This window comes from Xylona heveae, assembly GCF_001619985.1.
Source record: "Xylona heveae TC161 unplaced genomic scaffold L228scaffold_6, whole genome shotgun sequence".
NCBI lineage: Eukaryota > Fungi > Ascomycota > Xylonomycetes > Xylonales > Xylonaceae > Xylona > Xylona heveae.
The window spans coordinates 1,351,432-1,377,006 of NW_017264198.1; the positions used below are offsets into that span (position 1 = coordinate 1,351,432).

The window sequence follows — 25,575 nt, forward strand, 5'->3', positions numbered from 1 at the left end:
GCAATGACAAAAGAGACGCGACAAAGATGCTGTGAGCACAGGAAATTTATATGGCATAAACGGACAGCAGCTCTTCTGCCGTCCGAGGTCATGTTGCATCATTTCGTGGACGTCGTTAGAAGCGGTTCCGGATGCAGGAGATAAAACAAAGCGATTTATGTCGTTAGGCATAATCATCAGAGGATGTCAACCGTCGAGGTTCTAGGCCAGCTTTTTTATGACCTGTTCTCATTTGCTGGAACGCGCAATCAGCCATTGTAGGACCGCGTCCAGATTGGTCTCCTCTTTGGCGCTAATGCCGTAACAGCTGACTTCACGGTGCGAGACAGATTTTAGATCGAGGGCGTCGATCAAGTCATCAACTGACAATTTATTGGGAAGGTCCGACTTATTACCGAGGACAAGGAGCGGAATTCCCTCGAGGGTCTGCTTTTCCAACAGGGAGTGGAGCTCCTCTCGAGCGACGGGTAGTGCTTCACGGTCTGCCGAGTCGACGATAAAACTGAGCGCGCATCAGCACATCTTCCTCGTACCAAGAACGCCCGGAACTTACACAATGGCGTTGACGCCGCGACAATATCTCTCCCACATGGACCGGAAACGGGGCTGGCCCCCAAGATCCCAACTGCGACCTCCCAAGTTAGCGAAATTTGAAGGCAAAAGTCCAAGCGTCGAGCCGGTGTCGGCTCGAATCGTGTTCTGATCAAAGCGGCGGCAAACTGGACTATCTCACCATTTCAGCGTAACGTGGCCCTTTTGAACACGCTTCATGTTGAAGCCTACGGTCGGGATGGAGCTACAAAGGACGCTGTTGTCAGGGACATGCCATACGGAACTCATAGAAACGGATAAGACACACTCGATCGTAAATTCTCCGCCCTGGAACAGTCTCTCTCGTCAGCATCTATTTTCCCGACGAAGCGGTGGGCGCATGCTTTGCTCATGCACTCAGGTTCTAAGCTCAGGACTCACCGCCAGTACTCTCAATAACGAGGTCTTGCCTGCATTTTGCAGCCCGATCATCGTAATATCCATCTCTGCCGCCCTGCAGCCATTTGAAGACACATGTCAGCCGTGGAAATCACCAATACACCTTGATCCATAGCTTGTCGAGCTCAAAGCAGCTATAGCAGCTCTACTTGAAAGCCAGCTGCCTTGATCGTAGCAGTTATCGGCGCGGACGAGACCAAAAGGGAGCTAACCAAAACAAACGCAAGAGCCAATCATAAATACGTTTAAGCAAGCCGGCCATGATGATGATATTATAAATCTAATGCTATGATGCAGTGGATCGTTTGATCGGTCAAAGGTAGACAGGCTGATGAAGGGGTGGTGAGACCCGGGGGCGTCTAACCCGTTCGTATTGATGTTGCGGGTGCCTGAGGAAACAGCTGCGGAGGTGGGGCAGCTGTCTAACTGAGAAAGAAGGAGCTTGAAAGCCGACAAGAGAAACACTGTGAGTGTCAGATCCGACACGAAAAGCGTAGAGGAGCCACAAGCTTTCGACGGACCAGCGTCTGTAAGATGTGATCCTGAGAGGTGCACACAGAGAGAGAGAGTGTGTGGAAACCGACAAGGCTTTTTCTTGACACTAAGTGCCACCCACGATGGGAGCCGCCGAGCGGAGAGCGGAAGAGCAAGTTGCAGGCAGGCCGCACGAGACTTGCCCAAGGCCCAAGCGCGCAATTCTTTTTTTCGAGGGTTTCTGTACGCGGAGGTAGGTAAATCTCGGGAAGTGGCCCCCAGTAGGCAGGCAGGAAGGGGAAAGGTATGTTAAGGTGACCTTTGAACCAAGCCAGGCAGGTAGGGAAGGTCAAGTAGAGTCACGTAAGTCGAAGGTAGCAGCTACGGTTGGTAGTGCAGAGATGCCGCCAGTGTTGCAGAGAAAGGAACCCCACAGAGTAGCAAAAGCAGCGCCTCATCGGTCTCTTGTTGGTTCGTTAAAGTCTTAGCACGTTAGTAGCACGTTCCCTTCCCTCCCTCATTCCCCCATTCTCTCATTGCCTAACGCTCGTTTCTTCGTTCCCTCCGTCATCCTTCCCGGATAGATCAAAGGCCCTGGGTGCTGGGGAAGGCGCTGATTGGGTTGTCTCGGATTCTGCAGATGCGCTGCTGCGCCGCGCAGGCTTTGCGTATTGCTACTTACTACAATATCCAGTTTAATCGTAATGAAGAAGTATCTATACTTTTATATCAGCGTTTGACGAAAAGCAAGCGAGAAAACCTCGGCAAACATCTGATTGGCCAAACAGCAGTTCGGGATTTTTGTTCGACTCTCCGTGAATTTTTGCCAAACAGTTGCTGAAAAGGAACTTGCCGGTCAAAGTAAAGTCGTAAACCGACGATAATTCTTCTGCCCAGCCCTTTTTGCTCATGCTGCCTGAGCATCTCACGTCGGTCTCAAGTAACTGACGACGAGAAAGGGAGTCTATATTCAAAACTCAGACAGTTGGCTTGAGGCCGAAACCCCCCGCCATGGCGCCCTCGGCCGTAGCACCGACTAACCAAAGTTGGTCAGTCGAATATGATACTGTTCGACGTGAAAAGCTGTTTCGCGATCCTCCGAAGGACCGCAGTGCCTATCCAGCTTTGCAAGAGGCTTTGCAACCTCATATTGAATCTTTCAACCGTCTGATGGAACCTGGAGGGCTTTTGGAACAAGGAATTAAGGACATCGGCACCAAAGTTTTCTTGGATGCGGACCCATCCAAGACGGAAGCCGGAGCACCCTCACCAAATCGACTTTCTGTGAGAGTGAGCGAAGTCTTTCTGGAAAAGGCCGCCATTCCTCCTTCGAACAAGCACTCGACCCGGAACAGAGAAATTTACCCATCGGAATGCCGTGAGCGACATGCTACCTATCGAGGAAAACTAAGAGCGCGAGTTCAGTATCGGGTGAACAATGGAGACTGGCAAGAGACGATCAGAGAGATGGGTCAAGTCCCTATCATGCTCATGGTACGATTTAGCTAAGATGAATACAATACTGTTGGGTCTCACATGTGCTAATTCTTGCAATCAGACCAACCGCTGTCATCTGGAGAACTGCTCTCCTGCCGAGCTGGTACAACACAAGGAAGAATCTGAAGAGCTTGGAGGTTATTTTATTGTCAATGGCATTGAAAAACTCATTCGTATGCTCATTGTCTCTCGACGGAATTATCCCTTGGCCATTGTTCGACCCTCGTTCCAAAATCGTGGTTCGACTTACTCAAAATACGGTATTTCAATTCGATCCGTCCGTCCTGACCAGACGTCGCAAACAAACGTCGTGCATTACTTGACCGACGGCAACGCGACTTTCAGATTTTCCTGGCGCAAGAATGAATTCCTTGTCCCGGTTATGATGATCCTCAAGGCTCTGGTGGAGACCAATGATAGAGAAATTTTTGAAGAGATTGTGGGATCAGCAGGCTCGGAGGGTGTCGCCGATACCTTCCTTACCGACCGCGTTGAGCTTCTTTTGCGCACATACAAGGCCTATGGAATTCACAGCAAGGCCAAGACTCGAGCATATTTGGGTGAAAAGTTCCGGATCGTTTTGGGCGTCCCGGACGACATGTCTGACGAGGAGGTTGGCAACGAGTTCTTGCGTAAAATCGTTCTTCCTCACCTTGGATCACACAACGTGACTGAGGAGCAGGACAAGGACAAGTTCAAGATGCTCCTCTTCATGGTTCGCAAGCTCTATGCTCTAGTTGCTGGTACCTGTGCAATGGACAATCCTGATGCAGTCTCCAATCAAGAGATTCTATTGGGTGGCTTTCTGTACGGAATGATCCTGAAAGAGAAGCTCGATGAATGGCTCTCCTCTATAAGATTTGCCGCAAACGAATGGCTGCAACGTACCCAGAACAACTTCAATACCCAAGAGTTTTTGAAGGAATTCCCCTCGAGAATTCTGAAGCGGACCAACGAAAATATTGGTGGAGCAATGGAGTACTTCCTTTCGACCGGAAACCTAGTCAGTCCCAGCGGTCTTGACTTGCAACAGACCTCTGGTTATACTGTCGTCGCCGAAAAGATCAACTTTTACCGCTTCATCAGCCATTTCCGTATGGTCCATCGTGGTAGTTTTTTCGCACAGCTGAAGACCACTACCGTTCGAAAGCTGCTTCCGGAAAGTTGGGGCTTCCTTTGTCCAGTCCACACTCCTGACGGTAGTCCTTGTGGTTTGCTAAACCATCTCGCTCACAAATGCAAGATTGCCACAAGTAGTGTTGATGCTTCCGCTCTCCCTGCATTGGTCTCTCAACTGGGAGTCACCAATAACTCGTCCGCCTCCGTTGACGAGAACGTAGTTGTTCAGCTTGACGGACGGGTTCTGGGATTCTGCTCGCCAAAGCAAGCCCGTGTCATTGCAGACACGCTGCGTCACTGGAAGGTTGAGGGCAAGAACGGCGTTCCTGTCGAGCTCGAAATCGGATACATTCCCAATTCGCATGGCGGCCAGTATCCCGGTGTCTACATGTTCTCGCAAGCAGCTCGGATGATTCGGCCAGTCAAATACCTGCCCCTTGACCGTGAGGACTATGTAGGGCCGTTTGAGCAGCCTTTCATGTCGATTGCCTGTACGGATCCCGAAATCGAGTCTGGCGTATCGACGCACGTCGAGTATGATCCTACCAACATTTTATCCATCATCGCCAACATGACACCCTTTTCCGACTTCAACCAGTCGCCCAGAAACATGTACCAGTGTCAGATGAGTAAACAAACCATGGGTACACCAGGCACATCGCTCCGTTACCGTACAGATAATAAGGCCTACCGTCTGCAAACCGGCCAGACGCCTGTTGTGCGTTCGCCGCTCCACAATGATTATGGTCTAGACAACTTCCCTAACGGCATGAACGCTGTCGTTGCCGTTATTTCCTACACAGGCTACGATATGGACGATGCCATGATTCTGAACAAGTCCGCCCACGAGCGCGGCTTTGGCCACGGTACAATTTATAAGACCAAGGTTATTGCCCTAGATGAGAACACGCGTACCCGCTCGTCAAAGAACATTTCCAAGCTCTTTGGATTTGCGCCCGGCGGCGCTGTCAAGGCTGAATGGCGCAACCGCCTCGACGAAGACGGCCTTCCGCACATCGGAATGATGGTCAACGAAGGAGATATCATCGCGGCCTCGCACTCTGTCACTTATGACGGCGCTACCGGTACCTACATCAACCGTGACGGTGAGACTGAGCTCCACAAGTACAAGGAATCGGAAACCGCTTTTGTCGAAGAAGTCCGCGTCCTGGGCTCTGAGAATGGCAATGAGCCTTGCCAAGCAATTTCTCTCAAGTTGCGTGTTCCCCGTTCACCTGTCATTGGAGACAAATTCTCTTCTCGTCACGGTCAAAAAGGTGTTTGCTCCCAGAAATGGCCGGCCATTGACATGCCATTCTCCGAATCCGGCATGCAGCCCGACGTTATTATCAACCCTCACGCTTTCCCATCTCGCATGACCATTGGAATGTTTGTCGAGTCACTCGCCGGTAAAGCTGGTGCGCTACACGGTCTTGCGCAAGACTGTACGCCTTTCCGCTTCGACGAAGCCAATACGGCAGGCAACTACTTTGGCGAGCAGCTTCGCAAGGCAGGCTATAACTACTACGGCAACGAGCCCATGTATTCCGGTATCACGGGAGAGGAGCTTCACGCAGACATTTATCTTGGTGTCGTCTACTACCAGCGTCTCCGTCACATGGTGAACGACAAGTTCCAGGTCCGTACTACAGGACCTGTCACTGCCCTGACTGGTCAACCGATCAAGGGTCGTAAGAAGGGTGGTGGTATTCGTGTTGGAGAAATGGAACGTGATTCTCTACTCGCCCACGGAACCGCCTTCCTTCTGCAAGATCGTCTTCTCAATTGCTCAGACTACACCAAGGCTTGGATCTGCAAGACTTGCGGGTCATTCCTGGCGACTACTCCGACAGTTGCAGAAGCTGGACCGAAACGCAAAGCCACGAGTGCTGTTCGCTGTCGCCGTTGTGCTCACCATGCACAAGGTTACGAGTCGAAGAGCGAAGTCTGGGAGGATGGATCTGGCATTCGATGGACAGGCGGCGAGAATACAACGCTCGTTGCTGTCCCTGGTGTTCTGAGATATCTCGATGTCGAGCTTGCCGCCATGGGAATCAAGATGAAGTTTGACGTTGGTCCTTAGATCTTCATTGCCTGATTACCTGGGTTCAGTTTATTTTATCTGTATACTGGGGAGGCTGAGAAGGCAAGACAAAAGTGTTTGCGAGTTTAAGCGTTTTAATATAAAGCGGAGGCGGAAGTTTAGAGCATGTAGCGGACATGCATGCGTTACTGGTGGAAGACGGTTTCAGACTTTACCCTTTCCTTTGTCATCTAGCCTGGGGCGCATATTTTTGGCGTTGCGTTATGGTGTCTTTATTTCGGAAGTAGAGCTTTATTCGCTGTTTAGTTCATATATTTGCTCTGTGCAGTATATACATTTTTGGTTGTATGTATTTACTGTGAGCTTCTTTCAAGCTTCTTGGATAGCCTTGACCAACTTTAGGGTTAAGGAATAAATCAAAAGCGTTCATCTTTTCGAAATTCGGTCCCATCATGCTCATCTGATCGTCCCCGTTCATCATCTTCATCATCTTCATCGACTGCAATCAGATCTTTCCCGCTTGTGCATTCCGTTTGTCTTGAATTTCCAATTCAATTCATCCTCGGTCTTACAACTCGGCTTACCCACATTTCGCATCCAGTTCGTCTTCGAATCTCTTTTTCAGTCTTCCCTTTTTTTTTTTCTTTCTCTTCATCCCCCGCCTTCACTCTACTTACCGTTACTAATTACGTTTACGCGCGTTTGGTTCTCATTTTCTCATTCTGTTCGTCCTCGTTTGCTTCTTTTGCTTATCTTCACTTCATTCAATTTTCTCTTACGGTTTTACCTTTCCACTCTACTTGTCCTCGCTTTCTCGGTTTGTTCACCCTCAATTATTTAAATGCCTTCAGCCTACAGGCTCTCTTGGGAGAGACTTCCAGCCTTCCCTCGAGTATAAATAACCCCATACCCCTCCCTCGGCCTCTTCTCTTCCTCTCCTCTTTTCTACACAATACACATACCCCGCGAGCTCTTGTATGTACTGAGCTCTTGTATGTACTCGACGCTTATTCTACTTGAACTTTCGGGATTATGCTCATTAATATCATTGAAGGGCTTAAGCAGAAGGGCTCAACGCTTTCTGTCATTTTGGACGGAAAGAGTCTTTTACGCAATTTACCTTTTCGCTCCTATTCTTCATTCATCAGCAGGTAAATTGCATGGCCATTCTGAAAACTCTCTCTAGATAACTTCATATGCCCTGACACTTCTCCCGCCATTGTCCACATAAGTTAGCTGACAACTTTCCTCAGATTTGCGCATTGTGACAGCGAATGCTGCATACCAAATATCTTAAAAATCTACAATCACTCCAGAAGAAATACCTAAATCGTCTACCATGGCACATGAAAGCGGCGCGAGCGCTGTCTTTATGGATCCCAGCAATCCTAGAAATTATCCCAGATTTAGACGCAACGTCCTTTCATGGTCTCAGCTTGCGTTGCATCTTAACCTGTCTGGCCCCGAGCAAGTGAAAGAATGGATGAACAGCGAGTTTTTCCAGCCCTATTGGCAAGAACTCTACGAGGCTGTCATTGCTCCCGCTCAACTTTCCGCACGCGTATCCGGGACTCGTCGCCCGCGTGGGCCTAGACTGTCCATTGTGCAATACACTCTCGTCGAAGGAGAGAGGGGTGGCGAACAGACATTTTCGAGGAGGAAGCTGGACAAGTCAGACTGGGACATCGTCGACCATTACGCAAGATTTTTATACATGGTCCGGTCAGAAAATAAGCTGGACAAGAAGGGTGTTTTCTTCGCAAGGGATGATTTGACGAATGAGGAGATCGATATGTTGATCTGGAAAGCGTTACAAAAGAAGAGTCACGAGACGGCGCCGAGTCGTGTAAGGCGAAAGCTCTCTCCCAAAACCGTTCAACAGTGATACATTCCAAGCAGCAATCTTTTGAGATTGTAGCGGTTTAAAAGCCTGAAGAGAAAGAGGGATGGTAGTGCAGCGTGCTTGTAGCAGCGTTACTAAGCGGCGAACGGGAACGAGGAGGAAGCGGTCTCGGGAAGCTGAGCAACATGTGGTGCCGCTTGACTCAATTGAAGCAAATATATCTGATAAAAATGACAAGAAGCGTTCAACCAGGATAGTGCTGCAATTCGGGAGAAAAGAGAACGAATGATGGAAAATAATACTTCTAGGAATTAATAAAACAAGTTATTTCAAACTTACAAATTTATTATCCTCTTGCATCCGCTATGAAAGTATGATAGGCAAAAAGTAAAATAATACAATCATAGAAATTGTCATCGAGGTTGTTGTAAATTTATATCCAAAGCCAACTTACACACCTTTTGTCTTATTTAGAAAATTAGGATTTACCATGACATGTCCACGGACGAGATTCAACCAGTATCTCTACGAAACAGGTATATACGCCAGCTTTTCCAGCTCTGAACTCGTTAATCACTATATTTTCGCCATTTTCCATCCTCTTCACTGGTTTTAGCGGCTGCACTGGTAAATACCTAGGCAGCAGCGCTTCACAGACGATGCGGCCTTAATTAATAGATCCGTCACTGCCCAACCAAGCTTACTACTTCACTAAGGAGTTGGATAGGCAGACTTCACTGACTCCAACAATCCATCACTTCACGTGCATTGATTGCCTTCATGAAGAAGCAGCGGAAGAACCATGTATTATCTTGGAAATCCCAAGATCGGGTACACCGTACGGCGGCTGGAAAACGACAAAGGACAAACGGATTCTTTCTCCCGATGGGTAAGTTCTTGTTCCTTAAGATATTCGCTCTCATCGCATCGGGCTGTTCGGAATATCTGTTTCGATGCGAGTCGCCGTTCTCTCGTTTCACTACTCTAGGGTATACGCCCTATTTACTTTTACCGTTTACGGTTTTACCAGTCTTCACTGCCTTTACCAATATACGATGTTACTGTCCAACTTCACTGGCTGTATACCTTTTCCAGCTTCACTAGATCAGCGTCACTCCGACGCTCCTAGTATATATAGCTGGTTGTGGCCGCTGGTATGGAGAGGTTGAAACTTGGCTTTCGCCCATAACAGCGCCTCCACTTAGATAAAACTCAACTTGTAATTTATTCTACTCTCGGGCACGTCGGGGGATTCATGATATAAGATCTTTTTTTAAACCCAAATTTCCTTTTCGAATAGATTACTTTACATCTTACATTTGCAGTCAAAAACCAAACGCAAAACATACTGCATTTAAACATGCCCGAAAAAGAAACGAGGAAGAAACCCGGGCTTGCTTTGTGCTTTATTTGTAAACAAACGTCAACTCTCTTGATGGACAGCTAAATATCCATCTATATTAGCCAACACCAGCTACTTTCAAAACTTCATCTCAATCTTCTTTTACACGTTTCTGATAAAACTTCAAACCTGGTTCCTTCAACGGATCCTTTGCCAGTTTTTCATGGCGGGTAGCACATCTGCGTCGGGAAATCTGCCTGGGACACGTAATCTGACATGGTCAACAATCAGCTCTGACCGCTCAACTCTGGACGATACTCCTCGGGAGAGAGCATTTGGCAACCAGCATCATTGCGCTACCGATCGCGCGGCCGCGGTTTGATGTGTTCTACTGGATTTTCTAAGCAATATGCGATGTAAGTAGGTGGTAAAAGGAAGCAAGATGATTCAATGAACACAGCTATATCCCAAAGAAGAATGATATACGGTTGAATGAACGTATAACTAATCTGAGAATGCAGGACGCCAAAGGTGCACGCCGCCGTGACGCCCTTGCTGAAACACTCTCCCATGCTGCATGGGGCACCAAAACGACATATACGGTTATACCCGTCTGGCCGGACAAGGACGGCCAACCACAGCGTGCCAGCGATCGCTGGATGATCCGAGACTCGAGAGTGTGAAGCTTTTCAACATAGCTCATGGTCAAATGGGCCAACGAACGGTATCTGTCTTTACGAGAGACAGCGCAGTCCATTTTGTCGCAGTCTTACGGCAGACCAAAATCTTGATCATCCCAAGGACTTAAGAAATGGTGGGACCAATTTATTATCCAAAGCACTGCTCAGAGAACCATGGATAAATATCAAATTGTCCTCAGCTGGTTTGAGGATTTCTCTGTCCAGTATCTAAAAATACCGGAAAATGACACACAGAAGTACTTTGAACGAAATGGCCCAGTGCCATCTGTGCCGATTGTGCGAAACTTCCTATGATTTATAGCAAGATCACATTCTGGTGTGAGAAGGGACAGCGCCATCAGGCTCAGCACTATGATTGGATATCTGGAAGCAGTTTGGGGGGCAGTCAAATACTTCAACAAGTAATATAGAGGGTCATCAGTTTGTTTTTGAAAAGGTTAAATTAACACTCTCTCTAGGCCATTCCCACTCGAAGATACCGAGCAGTATCGGCTCTACTTGTCAGGAATAATTGCCGATGAAGACGAATTAAATCTACATCCAGAACCGAAGCCAGTGGCGTATTCTTGAGTCGTTTCGTGTCTCTTTAAAACCTGCTCCACCCAAGGATATTGCTGGGGTTCGCAAGTATGCATAATGTCATTCAGTGTCTTTTGCTGTTAAACCTGTGGATTGATCTGTGTGGCCGGATTGGAGAGCTTCTGTTGACTGGCGTCTCGCGGCCAGAACCTCGTGCCAAAGTGGTGCGAGGGGAGTCTACAGACTGGGATAACCGGTGACAACCATGGAAAACCTGACTGATTCGGTTCTCCGAGATCTGTCCAGACGGGAATATAAATCGAATGTCGTATCCCATTTTCTACGGACGAGTTGACAATAGAGGGAGATGCAACACAAATCAGAGGACGGATCGAGTAGTATTCTATTACGAAGAAGGCGAAATAAACGATTCCGCTGTCGTTGACCTTAAGATTGTTATCATTGACAGAAGCAGAACCAGGGGTCAAGGCATACATGGCCTTGCGCATTCAAGATGTCCACCATGCATACGTCGAGATCCAGTTGACCATCCATCACCAGGATGGCAACCAGAAAGGCAGAATATCCGAACAAGCAGCAAGAAGATGACTACACAGTAGATCAATCTTCAGATATCTACATATCACCGAGCTCATTCTTAGACTTCAACCAATACACGGTGCTGCAGTCTATCACTCTCTGTAATCATCACAACATATCTAACACTTATCAACTGACATCGTCCGCCATCAAACTCCGAATTCCGCATTAAAAGCGGACTGGCGAACAAGGATTGAGCACTGTTATTCTGGAACAAGGTGGTAACCAAACGAGGCATACCAAAGGTTTTCATTACCGACCGTTACCGACGATTTATCCATGGATTTTTCAATACCCTTTTTACCAAAGCCGGAACAAAATTCATAACAACGTCGGCACACCATGGGAGCGCCAATGGACAGGATGAACGAATCAGGAAGTGGAAATGGATGCGAAGGCTAATACAATGGACCTAGAATAGCCTGATTCGCTGAAAGGCTGTTTCAACTGTGCTATTCTAGATAAAGCACACATGATCAAGAATAAATCAATATTAGAGTACGAACACTTGAAAGTGGCAGCCAAAGTTCCAAGCCATGGAGCAAGCACCCAGAACCATTCACGCTGACACTCATATTAATCCCCAAGTTCCAACACTGGAGATAGACTTAGAATCTCAGTTGATGTTAACCTATCAGCATGGCTGCATGACTGATTCTGTATTGTCCAAGAATATGAAGCATCCGAGGAGAAGGCGATGATATGGTCTTCTGCATCGAACACTGCCTCTCTTCTGACTGTGCCCTCCGGGGAGATTGTTAATTTGTTGGACCGGTGTACTTGCTCTTGTAGAGAGTACTACCAAATAAAAATTACATACTGATCAAAGTCGCTGCAAAAGATCTGGCAATGAATATTCCTCGCAGGCAATATTATTTGTCTTGCATCTTGATACGCATTGGCATCGTTGCACCAAGCTAGATCTCCAGTTTTTGCGAGCCCTAAGCAGTCATGTGTGCTACACAACCCCATCATGGGGGGCTGCTGCCGTTTGTTCCCAAAGAATCTCATTATGAAATGAATCAAATGACATAAGCAGTATCTCAGACAGCAAAGATTCCACTACATAGTACACTGTATAGTGTATACATAACGCCGACCCGAAACAGCAACAGATTACATCTGTACCTGGGCTCTGGGTATTATCAAGATTCAAATTCAAGATTCAAGCCTCAAGACTCATGATTCAAGATTCAAACAACGCATTTCAAAAGCGTGCTGCGTTAAAGCCGCCAGGGAAAAAAGGATATACCCTGGGTCTACGCCGCGACCGATACGCAGCAATTCTCAATCGAATCGCCGCAGGATCACCCGACTCGGAAAATTTCCAACTTACCAAGTTACTGCGTAACGGCGTAATAAATCAACAATTTTGGTGCTTTCCGCTATGCACTCGAAGTCTCGAGTCTTGAACCATCGTCAACTCACAACTGCAAAGCAATCCGAACAAGTTGAACTTAATAACCTTTGCGCAGTTGTTCAAAACTGAAAAATACACGATACTGTCATACAATGAATCACTGGATCAAATGATACAATATTATAATTTGTATCAAACTGGTTGCTGACCAAGTTCTTCAATTGTCAGTGTTCAATAACACAGGCAGCAATCAGAATATAGGTCGGACTGTTGGAAGGTGTACATGGTCTGCAATTTTGCAAATAAGCATACTTGCCAATAGTCTATTGTTCAATATGATATCTTTGTATTTAATTGACAACTGTGAGGCCATGACTTGTCCCAATGCTTCAAGCAGCGCGCTGCGCTGTCATAATAACGCTCTTTCAATTTGACTTTTTGTCTTGCTGCTTGCATGTTCCAATGAATTCTGTAACGTACAATTGATGTCGTGTAAAACACCAAATGAGAATTTTAACCCTTAAACAAGAATTAAAAAAGAAAAAAACTAAAGAGACAGAAAAAATGAAAATAAGGAGACAAAAAAAAGAATAAAAAACATACAACAGCGGGGATTCGCTGGTCGTCACCGACCCAACTACTAGTCCGCCGATCTGAGGCTTATGTATGGCAGAGCGGACGGGATGCCCAGTTCTCCTCAGTCTATGGCCGTATGTACTAGATTAACACTTAAACATGGTATTTAAGCTGCATGCTAAACCGTAGTAGTGTCAAAACATATATCGTATAAGAGTCCGTAGCATAGTCAGACTTGAGGCTAGATAGAAGAGTTGATGCTTCGATGCTTCGACAGTTAACAAGCTAACATGCAAGTGGTGTCTCGAAATCCATACATGTGTTGTCTTGATGACGGTATAACGGTATAATGACACTTCCGCCAGCAATGAAATATATACCAGCAACAGATTAAAACGTAGGAAATGATCACAATTCACGTGAACGATTGAGACATTCAGATGTCAAGTATGAAAAACGCGAGTATATTGCTAATCCAGTCAATATAAACGACGGACGGTATATAAAGGAAGGTAAGGTAGGTATAGAAGACTATTTCCCCGGGGTTTCCAGAGGAAATTATAGTCCTTTCTTATCTAATCTCAGAAATTTAAATCATAACATCTCATCGACTCATATTCCGCTCGCTAACTTGGCGGGACAGAAATCAACCTTCCAATTGGCAAAATTTACTCGTCGTTCTGAGCCTTGCGCTCGTCGAAGACACGGAGAACCTCCTCAGCGGCCTTGCAACCTGAAAGGGCCATCGCAGCAAACGTAGGTCCCTTTAGGAGATGTCAATTCCTGGATATCAAGAAGAAAAGGTAGAGGTTGGTCAAAACTTACCATGCGGTTAGCACCGTCGACTTCGGACAGCTCCATACCACCGACAACCATGCCGGGAACAATCTCACGGGTGCCCTTGGTGATGGCGTCCTCAGCGACGTTCATGTCGAGGCCGCGCATTCCACCGAGCTTCTCGAGCTGCTGCATGCTGACGAGACGCTTGACGGAGAAAGCACCAAAAGGACCGTCGTGGCCAGTGGTAGAGATGATGATAGGAGCGTTGATGGTGTTAGGGTCCATGCAAGACTGGTCGTCGTGGTGCATGGTGACCAGAGTCCAGTTGGTAACAACACCGGCAATGCGGATGTTACCCTGGGCATCCTTGCGGGTGATCAGGTCCTCAACGGAAGTAGCGTTGAAGAGCTTGACGTTGGGGAACTGAAGCACCTTGGACAGAAGAGTAGAGGTGAAGAGAGCGGCGTGCTTGACAACGACAAAGTTGCCCTCGTCCTCGTACGGGACGCCAATCTCACGCAGAAAGGCATCAGCAGGCTTGCGCATGACCATGGCGCTGAAGAGCTGGCCACCGAGCCAAGCACCACCACCAGGAGAGACGTTAGCCTCGATGATGGCAATCTTCAAGTCAGGACGAGCCTTGGCGAGCATGTAGGTAGCGCTAAGACCACACGAGCCAGCGCCAATGACGACGACGTCACTCTCGGCATAGTTGTCGAGGTCCTTGAAGTACCGGCTGGTCATAGCCCGGGAGACCTGGCTCTCGCGGATAGGGTTGAAGGTGAACTTCTCCCAGTCGCTGGTAACCTCGGCCAAAGTCGAGGTGCTGGAGTAGTTGCCAGCAACCTTCACCTGGTCCTTGAGAGGGGCCTTGGTGGGCAGAGGAGCGCTCACGGGCGCGGGCTCAGCAAACATGGCAGAAGGGGGAGACATTTTGTTCGTTGATCGAAGTTGTTACACTTCAATATGTCAGTGAGTGTCAAGAGGGGAATAGAGAGGGGCGGGCGCATGATCCTTTCGCTGGTATTGTCCAGATCAAGTTTATGACCGTATAATCTCAGAACGAACTCTTGGGTTGTGAACCCCCTACACGCTGGACTGCCCATTTCGTGGCTCAAAAGGAGCGGAAAACGAAAGATGGGACAGGCGCAAAGGAGCAACGAAAGAGAACGAACACCGGTTCATGCAATCAGAACGTTACCTGATAGTACCTTGACCATATATCGAACAATCCCAGTCATTGGGACTCATGTCTCCCGCCATGTTTCCATGGACTGGGGGAGCATTACGGTTTGCTTCTTTCGAAGATAAAGACCCTATCATGCTGTTAGCAGGGGCGTCCCGAGCAGGGAGGGGAGCTGGCGTACGAAAAGACTCGTAGTTGGAGTTAAGACTTTAGAAACGTTATGGATGATGATAGGAAAGGAGATTTCGGAGGGGGAGAAGCTGGTCCTTTATATGCTCCCATCTCCCCTCCGTGGCTCATCTCTCAGAACTCGTACGATGTGGAGACACTGAGACGATCTGATTTCGTGGTGCGGGGCATATCCCTCGATCATTTTGGTGGTTTTTCGTACTAGCACTGTGAGCTTGGGTTGTCGTCTATGGTTGGTGGGAGTTGCTGACTGATAGAAAACTGGGTCGGCATTAGCCGCTACGGGTGGGAATGTGGGACGACTAGAGGAGCTATCAGCCAACCACGACTACGAAACTTTACTGTCAACTCATTCCGATGCTGATCTTCGATTCGAAGACAGTCATTGACGTTCGATCTACGAGTAGCAGGTGAGCCATTTTCATCATTGGATTCTCCAATCCCTAATAGACTTCGAGTATGAAAGTCTTTTTCGATAGATAAACATTTGATAAATGCAACGCTAGAAGCAACAGCACAAATCAAGATGGAAATCCCTCTACGGAGCTACCGAGCCAAGGCTGTTCCAATAGCTCTGCATGCAAAAGCATACATATTCTACCAGGGGGCTCACCACTTCCTCATCAATAAGCGTCAGTGTTAGTTCATTATCGCCAAATTTTCCCGTCTTGATTCTGCAGACCCGCTCTTTATGCTTCTGTAGTACCGGTCCCGGACCGTTGATCCCGTGTCCAATAACCAACACGACTGGCCAACCTCACCCCTCACAGAGTGCCACAAGCTCAGGACGCGTAGTGTATTGCATGGCTTGGGCGCCAACACCACGGTCAAGTGGAGTTTTCTGATACTCTCGTAGGGTATTGAATTCGACCATCAGTAGGCTGTATGCCAACATGCATAGTCCAGTAGCTCAATTTCCGCATCAATAAAACCATACTCGTACTCTAAGAAACATCAATATCACAGCAGAAATATTATGACATTCTCCTTCGATAATGATCGTCCAACCTGTCAGATTACACCATGGAAATGTGCAAGATAAGAATCAATTTCAGCGGCCAGAGCGAGGGGTATACGATGATGCAATTCGCTCTAAAAGAAAATCTCTCGTTAGCTGCAAGCCTACCACGTAGGTTTATCAGGAAGATAAAGATTTATACACTCTTGCTTTTGCAATAAAGTCAGATCTACTTCAAAGAAAGATAACGTCAAACCTTACTATTTGATGACGCAGACAAGTAGCAATAAATTTCATGTGCAGGCAGCTTCGTAATCCAAAGCTGTACCTGACAGGTGGATTTGAATGTTCATTTGGCGGGGCATTTCTCCGTGTGATATTATTCCATTCGGAAGAGTCGGAATAACAATGCCAAAAGGAGCAATGACCGACGCCGTAGAAGACAAACAGAGCATACAAGTGGGGTGTTTGTTCGTTTGACAAGGTGCCTTGTTTTCCTTTTCGGGAGAGCTCTGCTGAAGTATCTTTACTTTATTTTCCACTGTGTGATACGCCAATATTGTGTACATGCACTTCTGCTTGCTGGCTGCTATGGTCTCAACTGCACTCTTCATGGCGGGCTTGAGAAACCTGAGCAGCAGCCACCAAAGCACCAAATTTCATAATTGTAATGTCAACACCAGAGTGGTCACTACATGTTCAATCGTAAGCCTTGAACTGAAACGTTGTTGAGCTCAAGCAAGTTCCGGCACCATGGCTACTACCGAACAACCTGGATACAGAGCCCTCGTGGACATGGGAAGGTAACGTCCTCAGCAGAAAACGTTCAACACGTAAACATCCAAGTCAGGGTATCTTTCATCGGCCATGACTGCACTATATTTTGCAACAATGTCTAATTTTGCTATCTCAGTAATGGGATTCGATTCTCAATCTCCGACCTCTCCCCTCCCACAGCACGGATCCTTCCCACAGTCTTTCAAGACCGCGTAGGAATTTCCCTCTATGACGCCCAGTACGGGAGTGGAAGCAAAGCGCCAATTCCAGAGTCAACAATCTCCGAAGTTGTCTCCTCTCTGCGGCACTTCAAAACAACATGCGACGACTTTGGCGTCGCGGACAACAATGTGCGGGTGCTAGCAACAGAAGCAACTCGCGAAGCCATTAATTCGGTAGATTTTCGCCAACGCATCAAATCCTCCACAGGATGGGAAGTCGAAATGCTGTCAAAAGAAGATGAAGGGCGTGTCGGCGCTATGGGTATCGCGAGTAGCTTTTCCTCCGTCAAGGGTCTGGTGATGGACCTTGGCGGAGGCAGTACGCAGCTTACCTGGATGGTCGCAGAGAATGGACAGGTTCAAACCGCTTCTAGAGGTGCTGTCAGCCTGCCCTATGGTGCTGCAGCCATGACTCGGCGGTTGGACGAAGCATCATCAGCGAAGCACTCTAAGAAGGAAATCGCTGCACTTAAGGATGAAATGCGCACTCGGTTACGTGATGCGTACCAGTCTCTCGACGTGCCCTACGCTCTCCGTCATGAAGCGGAGAACCACGGTGGCTTCACGCTGTACCTCTCCGGTGGCGGCTTTCGCGGCTGGGGTTATCTTCTGATGAGCCAGCACCATATCGATCCTTACCCAATCCCCATTATCAATGGATTTCAAGTTGAGCGCAGCGAGTTTCTCAAGACTGTCCAGGTGCAAGCCCTCGCGGAAGATGATGATGTTGATGTATTCCGGGTCTCAAGCCGGCGAGCGAGCCAAGTCCCTGCAGTGGCATTTCTAATCACAGTGCTGGCAGAAGTCCTTCCCGAAATTAAGGAAGTCCGATTCTGCCAAGGCGGTGTACGAGAGGGAGCGCTATATACCTCTCTGCCGGCCGAAGTGCGCGCTCAACCCCCTCTGAAGACAGCAACGCTGACTTCAGCACCTCGATCCGCTCCTGGCCTTGCACGGGTACTACAAGACGCAATCCCGCCTTCGTCAACCGTCTCGGCGATCTCCAAAGAATACACACCAGATCTTCTCGACGCCTTCGTCAATCTCGTCTACGTTCACTATTCGCTGCCAAAGGAATCGCGGGCTGCGGCTGCACTGCGATGTACAACTACAGGCCTTCTCGCTGGTGTCCACGGCGTTAGTCATCATGATCGGGCGATCTTGTCGTTGCTCCTGTGCGAGCGCTGGGGCGGAGAAGCAAGTTTGAGTCGCACAGATACTCCGTTCTTCTCACGTCTGCAAGCAATAGTTGGACACGAAGCTGCATGGTGGGCCCGGTATCTTGGTCGCGTCGCAGCGATCCTGGCGGATACGTATCCAGCGGGCTATATTCCCAATGCTGATTTGGATGGTTCTCAGCCACCACGGATAGCTTTTTCTGCCGCCTGGCGACATGACCTTGGTAAGAAAGCGCGCGATATGGGCGTCGAGCTGACGGTGCATGTGCCCAACAGCAATGAGTCGCTCAAGAAAAGCGTGGAACGTGTTGAGAAAGTAGGCAAGAAGAAGAACTGGGTTGGTGAACCGGCCTGGGGACTACGCGTCGAAGCCAATTTGCAGGTTGGCCGGTAATTAAGCGGCAATGCATAACTCGAATGGGGAGATAAGGCGATGATCCATATAGGCTGTTGGACATCTCTAAGACTTTTGCCTACGCAACTTGATCTCGGGGAAGCATCGTCATGTGTTTGCTTATATAGGTAGGTAGATATGCTTTGTCAAATCTGCCCCTACAGGTAATTTTGGTTTCCTATCTTGTATAGCGTTGCATTTAAGAAAGCGTTCTTATTTTGGAGCAATCCCACAGCGAACTGCCGCGATCAGTTGATTATATGGAATTCCTTGATTTCTTTTGATTATGATGATCCGAATTAAATACTCCGAAGGTGGCATAACTAATCTCTCAGCAGTTGCTTCGACGAGAAGGTGTATATGGCAAGGACTGGAGTTCGTTGGCTTCTTCACAAGGACTACGGAAAACACCCTTTCAATCAATGAGGTACTGTAATGCATCTTGATCACGCGGATTGACCCAGTGATCATCTACATCCCTCATTGCCTTGATGATCCACATCAATGTAATCATTCAAGGTGCAACTCCGCACTGTCCATCAAATTAGGTAATTTCTATGAGTACAGCGAAGATCCCAATCATCGTTAAGCCAGCTCAACAATATTTGGTTCAACCCACAGTTGCCTCCCCTCTCACAACCCCACTGTAAACTCGACTACCGTCGGGGTGTTCCTTAGGTAACTCGCTTGCAACCCCACATTGAGTATGACTTGGTTGTATCACATTCGCACATTTTCGTAGGTGAGGTTAACATCTCTAGCTAGTTCTTGCCTCTTTATTTTTAAAGATTGCCTGCTTTTTCATACCTTTAAGATGGTTACATGATGGTTTTGATTGTATCGAAAGTGCAGAGTAATATGTTTGCGATCTTCTGCAGCTCAATGCAGCGACTACATACCTTAGCAAACCCACAGAAGATGACATCTCAATAGCATTTTGAAACGATACTCACAGGATTGTCCAGCAAATATCTGTTTCTTTCCTGGTGTTTCTCTAATATTCCGACATTGTCCGATGATATGACGGAGCTGAGTTGAATCAGTCTAGTTTACGGTCAGGTTCACAACTCATCCTGTCAATCACCACGTGTACGAGATGCTCAGGGAATCTTTAGAGAAATTAGCGTCTTCCACAGATCCTTCAAGGATTGTACCTCCAACCCGGCGACAAACTGAGCATGAATTATTAATGTCTTTCTCGAATTGAATTGATCCGAGTCCCCGATGTCAACTGAGAGCTGTCAGAGACATATTAATACATATAATATGGATGAACTCCAAGGCGACTTAAAGTTAAAGTGATATCTCAAATCCGTGAGCTTCATCCGTGTTTCGCCTTGGAAGCTCGAAACTAATCTTTATTCAGCTACGTGCTTACTGTTTGACCTTAAATGAATATGCACACGAGCGATCGGAACCCCCCGCGTCATTCCGGGTTCCCAATGAATTGACAGGAACTACATCCTCGGACTTGACCAGATATGGCCAGCCCAGACACTTTCCGACGAACTCTAAAGAAGATCTAGTCTGAAGAGGTTCTATATTGGCAGGGTATAAAGTCATAACCCTGGGAATCTCGGGGCAATGCAAATCGAGCCGTTCCGTTTAGAGGGTCGCGACTGGCAAAACTTCGGAAATCTCTTGCCTTTGCACCAATCCTACCTCCACACCGTTACATGCCGTCTTCCTTCCTGTGGACCTATTAGACGCCGCTTAAGCAAGTCTATCCAATCGGCTCGAGATACGGGCGATCCGGGCGGGGGAGTCTGAGACCGAATTCGTCACCAAGGTTAAGCGTTCATATATTGCACACTCCTTTGTTGAACTGTGGTCGCAGTGCTACGGGGCGATCCGGAGAGCGAGTTGTGGGGATTGTGGAGAAACCCTGTTCGTTTGTGACGAAGTTACCCCACGCTTTGAGGCGCATCTCATTGCTACCCCGGATTTTCCCTTTTCGGGGACAAGGCCTATAAAGACGCAAGGAGGGCTCTTTGGTCCTGGAAATCCTCCATTTAACACCTCTTCTGCGACTCTTGGAGCGTCTCTCTGGCTGCGACGGCCCATCTTTTACTCTAGAGCTCTTCGCGATCGCATATACACAACATGGGATTCATCCATAAGTCGCAGCCGAATCCAGCTGCCTCTGACAGGAGGGTCAGTGAGGAAGACAAAAAATTCGAGGCAATTCAGCTTGAAAATGTCGCGACCACTCAGGATTCGGCGCACCGAGAGGCCGTCGACCCTTTGGCGGAGAAAAAGGTTGTGCGAAAAATGGATTGGCGGATACCTCCATTACTTGGCGCACTATGTTTGTCGCCCCGACTCCTTCAAGCTATATAAATTTTATTGCAAGAACGCAAGCTGATCACGTTTCTCAACTCATCAGATCTTCTCTCGTTTTTGGATCGTTCAAACATAGGGTACGTGGCCAAGATTCCGTCAGTGGCTGCCAAGGCGTCAAACTAAGCCAAGCCTTTTAGGAACGCTCGAATTGCCGGCATGGAAGACGATTTATCGCTTACGGGCGATAGATACGATTGGCTGTTGACCATTTTCTACATATCGTATATTGTTTTTGAATTCCAAACCATGATGTGGAAAATCCTGCCTCCGCATATTTGGGCCGGTATTACAATTTTGGCATGGTAAGTAGTATTGATTTAATTCATCCTCTTTTTTTTTTTGTTTAGATTTGAAATACCCGTGTACATATTTGTCCAGCCAACTGACTATGATATAGGGGTCTCATAGCAACACTCCAATCCACGGTGCAAAACTGGCAAGGACTTATGGCCTGTCGATTTTTCCTCGGTTTGGCAGAAGCTGGATTTGGACCTGGCGTTCCATACCTGCTGTCTTTCTTCTATTTGCGCAAAGAGCTCGGTCTTCGGGTTGGCATGTTCCTTTCCGCTGCTCCACTAGCCAATTGTTTTGCTGGCGCCCTGGCATACGGAATTACATCGGGCCATTCGAAGCTTGCCAATTGGCGACTTCTCTTCCTCGTTGAAGGAATTCCCACAATTCTCATGGCCCCTGTGGCGTACTTTTTCCTTCCCGACTCGCCCGACAAGGCGCGTTTTCTCACCACTGAGGAAAAGCAAATTGCCAAAGAGCGAGGAGTCAGACAAGTTGGTGCGACCGAACGTGTAGGTGGCGTCAACTTTAAAGAGATTGGGCTTGCCTTGGTTGATGTGAAGGTAAGATACCACCATTTTAAACATTCGCTTCTGCCTTGCTAACATATTTAATCTTTATAGTGCTGGTTCACAGCTGTAAGTCGCCATTGAGCCCACCCTTCCTATCTGGCTTCACTATCCTCATGTATCAACCACTAACTCCATAACAGCTCATGTACTTTAGCTGCAACGTCAGCTTCTCTTCTCTTCCAGTCTTCCTCCCAACCATTCTGAGCCAGATGGGCTTCACCAAAATCGACGCACAAGGTCTTACCGCACCTCCATACTTTCTCTCTTTTCTCATCACCATTTTCTCCACCTGGGTCGCAGACAGGACTAAACAGCGCGGCATCACCATCATACTGCTTTCGTGCATCGGTGGAGTCGGATATATTATCCTTGGATCGACACGCACGACGGGACCTCGGTATTTTGGCGTCTTTCTCGCCGCAGCGGGAATTTTCCCCGCCATTGCAAACATTATTCCATGGGTCTTGAATAACCAGGGCTCCGACAACCGACGCGGCGCAGGAATCGTGCTCCTCAATCTCGTAGGCCAGTGTGGCCCATTGCTTGGCACCAGATTGTATCCCACATCTGAGGCGCCGAATTATGAAAAAGGCCACTACGTCTGCGCGGCGTTTATGTTTTTCACCGGCCTTTTGGCGCTTGGCCTGAGGACTCTGCTGTGGTGGGAAAACCGCAAGCTGGATCGTACCCACGGTGCCCTGCCCCCTCCCCCGGCACATGACACCGAGACGGGCACAAAGACTGCTGTTGCACAGGAGAATTATGGTCCTACTTTCCGATTTGTTTTGTAGCTGGATCAATCTTTCCATGATCTCTTTCTACGATTTTCTTTTCCTGGCTTTTATTTATTCTTTGTATTAGGTGGACATTTCTTTTTCTTCTTGGATTTTCCTTCATCTCTTTTCGGTTGGTTAACGCGCTTTTATAGCGCTTCATTCGGGGTACCTTGTCCTACGGATATTTTTCTGGGATTTGTTCTGATACCTTGAATGACACGAATGCATTTTCTGTGACGAAATTAGGTTGCATACCACTTATGAAACGGGGAGTTTCACGGGGCCGGCATTGCTGGAATCGGACATGGGATACGATCCTACGGGATCGCGGATTATTTGAACTGCTTGATATGCAACGTCTACGATTCCTGCGTCGTTGGTGGGGGATTTACTCTTTTTTTTTTTGCTTTTACCTTGTGTACTATTCGCTCCTACAGTCCTACTTTATTTCTCAAACTGTATTACTATAAATTGATAAGTTTACAAGTAAACAAATACTTTTGACCCGACTCTAGTATAGGGTGTCCGTTGGGGCCGGTGGAACCGGTGGAAACCGGTAGTTTTTGGTCCTTGGTCTTTTATGCAGTCCACCCAGACCAAGTTGGGAAATTTGAAAGTAGGGCCAGACCACCTTGGGTCGGACGGTCTTTTGAACGTCCCTCCACCGGTCCGTGATCCCATCACCAACATTACCTTTTTAGAAAGTACATTAACAATCAGTCAGCAGAATTCTGCTGAGAATGTGGGTGATTTGCCCAAAACATGCACATTTATCCCAGATTTATGCATAGATGGGTTTAGTTTAAAAAAAACCACCCATGCCCAGTCTGGAGGTTGGTCTTTAAGGTATAGACCAACCCAGACCAGACCAAACCAACGGACACCCTAGGAGGGAAGTTGGGAACTTGGTTATTTTTCCGTTTTAGTTTGCTCCCACCTCTGGAGACAGAGTCGGGACCGAACCTACCTCCATGTACATATCCCTGTCGATGAAGAAATGAAATAGCCTGTAACAACTGCTTTGTCAGTCTGAGAATGTGTTTCATTCTCTAGCCGGTCTCCCTCCACATTATATTCAGCAAGAATATCATCAACGGATGGTCTGAGAAGCTCGAGGACAAGACACTGATGACTCTGAGACCCGTTTGGCTCAACATGATCAAATGAATTAAGCAGTAGTGGAATGTAGAGCGGCTGCGCGAAGCATTGCCATGTTGCTGCTACAAGTTATCTCTAGCAAGCCAGACGGTCGAGGATCCTCCCCATCCTAGCTTATGCACAACTCAGTACCAGTCATTCTTGAAGGCGTTACTCAAAGAGACAGGATGGTAGCCACCTGGGCGATACATGTCCAGCCCCTCCTAGATTTTACACATATTTGACAGAATTTAAGGTGGCATAATGGTCCAATGGATGCTTCACGAATAAATAATGAGAGAGTGTTCGAGTATGAATATAAGATGCCAGAAGGTCTATTCGAAGATATGATTCCAGATCGACTGACAGAGCTGTACAATTGTACTTTTCATACATAGAGACTCTGTGGCTATCACGACTCATGAGCGGCCTCGATTGAGTATGTCTACGAAGTGGACAATTTCTAACGAAGACGTGTCTGAAATTTAGCCAGAACTTTCTTTGGATATTCTACCAAACAGTGTCTGTCTAATTAGGACTAAAAACACTAAAGCAAGCTGGCCTGGCATTCATATTTGTTCACTAGGAAGAGCATTGTAGATTTTGAAACAAGAACACATTGTAAATATGGAATGTCTAGACACAGCCTTATAGGATACAAGATATAGATTCATCAGAGATCTTAGTAGCTTTGTATTGATCTAATCTCTTTAATCTTTTTGCATTATCAGGCAATAGAAATGTAAATTTTGCTTTTTCTTGCCTTGGTCCACTGCAAGTATTGGTCTGCACTAACACTCTTGAAAACCCCTGAATCAATATGAAGTCCTACAGAAGGGACCACCCCACATCACGTCTCCCCCTAACAGGCCGGCCACCGAAGTTCCGAGCGCCCTGGTTCGAAGACAAAAAGTTATGGCAAAGCGACATAAAAATAACAAAGTATCCAGGGTCGGGCGAGTTTTTGAGCTGTCAGCAGTCTGACTGTCTGTTCCTGGGTAAGGCTTCCCCCGCGGTTCTGGCGGCGCCAGATGTTCTGTGTCGCGACAAGGAATGCCACAACCGTCCACGTTTTCCCCAAGCCGATATTGTCGGCAAGGAGAGGCCGGACAGCTCCTCGTAGCCCACTGCGCTGAAAGTCGAGGAGTGCCTTGATGGCTACCGGCTGCCAGAACTTTAATGCTCGCATAGAAAACATGCCCGGCACACACGGTTGAGCTGGGTTCTTTGATTCGAATAACCATGTGAGCGGCGTAAAAGCAACAATGCAACATATAAATAAAGCATAAGTGAGCGTGTAAGCTGAAGACGACTCGACGACTCGACAACGCCTCGGAGCATGTAATGTTTGATATTCTGGAACTCCGAACGAGCGATTCATGCGTTGGTATAAATTATAATTAATGAATCTTTGACGAGGTCCTGAATTTCATCACCAATAGCACACCTGTTACTGGAAGGCGTGCTGCGTGCGGCATGTTTGAAGGCTAAGTTCAGTGGAGTGTGCTGTATGCCATGGTTTTTGCCTTTTTGAGGGAGCAATAATACAAGTATTTTTTTCCAAAAAAAAGTTGTACCGCTGCTCTATCTTGATGGTAGTTATTTTCAAGAATAGCCCAGACGTGAAGAGCTAGGTTCGAGCTGTAGCAGTGACAGCTGATAATATCTTCTCGGGTCCACGAGTCGTCCAGACTCCAGCCACGTTATG

General features: G+C 47.5%; 7 protein-coding genes across 7 annotated transcripts; 5 read left to right on the forward strand and 2 right to left on the reverse strand.

Annotated features, from left to right (window-relative positions):
* Positions 1–228: 228 nt before the first annotated feature.
* L228DRAFT_253419 (ADP-ribosylation factor family protein) lies at positions 229–1,252 on the reverse strand (the record flags this gene model as incomplete). Its single annotated transcript, XM_018333743.1, has 6 exons — positions 229–502; positions 554–625; positions 734–796; positions 860–879; positions 973–1,045; positions 1,203–1,252. The coding sequence occupies 6 exons, from the start codon at positions 1,250–1,252 to the stop codon at positions 229–231; spliced, it is 552 nt and encodes a 183-aa protein (XP_018187964.1).
* A 1,223-nt stretch (positions 1,253–2,475) lies between these two features.
* Positions 2,476–6,163, forward strand: L228DRAFT_211524 (beta and beta-prime subunits of DNA dependent RNA-polymerase; the record flags this gene model as incomplete). The annotated part of the gene is made up of 2 exons (XM_018329899.1): positions 2,476–2,958; positions 3,023–6,163. The coding sequence occupies 2 exons, from the start codon at positions 2,476–2,478 to the stop codon at positions 6,161–6,163; spliced, it is 3,624 nt and encodes a 1,207-aa protein (XP_018187965.1).
* A 1,141-nt stretch (positions 6,164–7,304) lies between these two features.
* L228DRAFT_152274 (hypothetical protein) lies at positions 7,305–8,055 on the forward strand. The gene has a single exon (XM_018329297.1). The coding sequence runs from the start codon at positions 7,464–7,466 to the stop codon at positions 8,007–8,009; it is 546 nt and encodes a 181-aa protein (XP_018187966.1). The 5' UTR covers positions 7,305–7,463; the 3' UTR covers positions 8,010–8,055.
* A 5,452-nt stretch (positions 8,056–13,507) lies between these two features.
* On the reverse strand, positions 13,508–15,237 carry L228DRAFT_248088 (thiazole biosynthetic enzyme). The gene is made up of 3 exons (XM_018332783.1): positions 15,213–15,237; positions 13,891–15,161; positions 13,508–13,829 (listed from the first exon to the last, which is right to left on the reverse strand). The coding sequence occupies exons 2-3, from the start codon at positions 14,776–14,778 to the stop codon at positions 13,734–13,736; spliced, it is 984 nt and encodes a 327-aa protein (XP_018187967.1). The 5' UTR covers positions 14,779–15,161; positions 15,213–15,237; the 3' UTR covers positions 13,508–13,733.
* Positions 15,238–16,852: 1,615 nt separating this feature from the next.
* L228DRAFT_152340 (Ppx-GppA-domain-containing protein) lies at positions 16,853–19,232 on the forward strand. Its single transcript, XM_018329298.1, has 3 exons — positions 16,853–16,981; positions 17,092–18,876; positions 19,087–19,232. Exons 1-2 carry the CDS (start codon positions 16,932–16,934, stop codon positions 18,746–18,748), a joined length of 1,707 nt encoding a protein of 568 aa, XP_018187968.1. The 5' UTR covers positions 16,853–16,931; the 3' UTR covers positions 18,749–18,876; positions 19,087–19,232.
* A 1,392-nt stretch (positions 19,233–20,624) lies between these two features.
* Positions 20,625–23,241, forward strand: L228DRAFT_256190 (putative MFS transporter). The gene is made up of 6 exons (XM_018333912.1): positions 20,625–21,056; positions 21,135–21,168; positions 21,229–21,393; positions 21,489–21,945; positions 22,006–22,020; positions 22,095–23,241. Exons 1-6 carry the CDS (start codon positions 20,852–20,854, stop codon positions 22,743–22,745), a joined length of 1,527 nt encoding a protein of 508 aa, XP_018187969.1. The 5' UTR covers positions 20,625–20,851; the 3' UTR covers positions 22,746–23,241.
* Positions 22,869–23,241, forward strand: L228DRAFT_152361 (hypothetical protein). The gene has a single exon (XM_018329299.1). The coding sequence runs from the start codon at positions 22,991–22,993 to the stop codon at positions 23,198–23,200; it is 210 nt and encodes a 69-aa protein (XP_018187970.1). The 5' UTR covers positions 22,869–22,990; the 3' UTR covers positions 23,201–23,241.
* Positions 23,242–25,575: the final 2,334 nt, after the last annotated feature.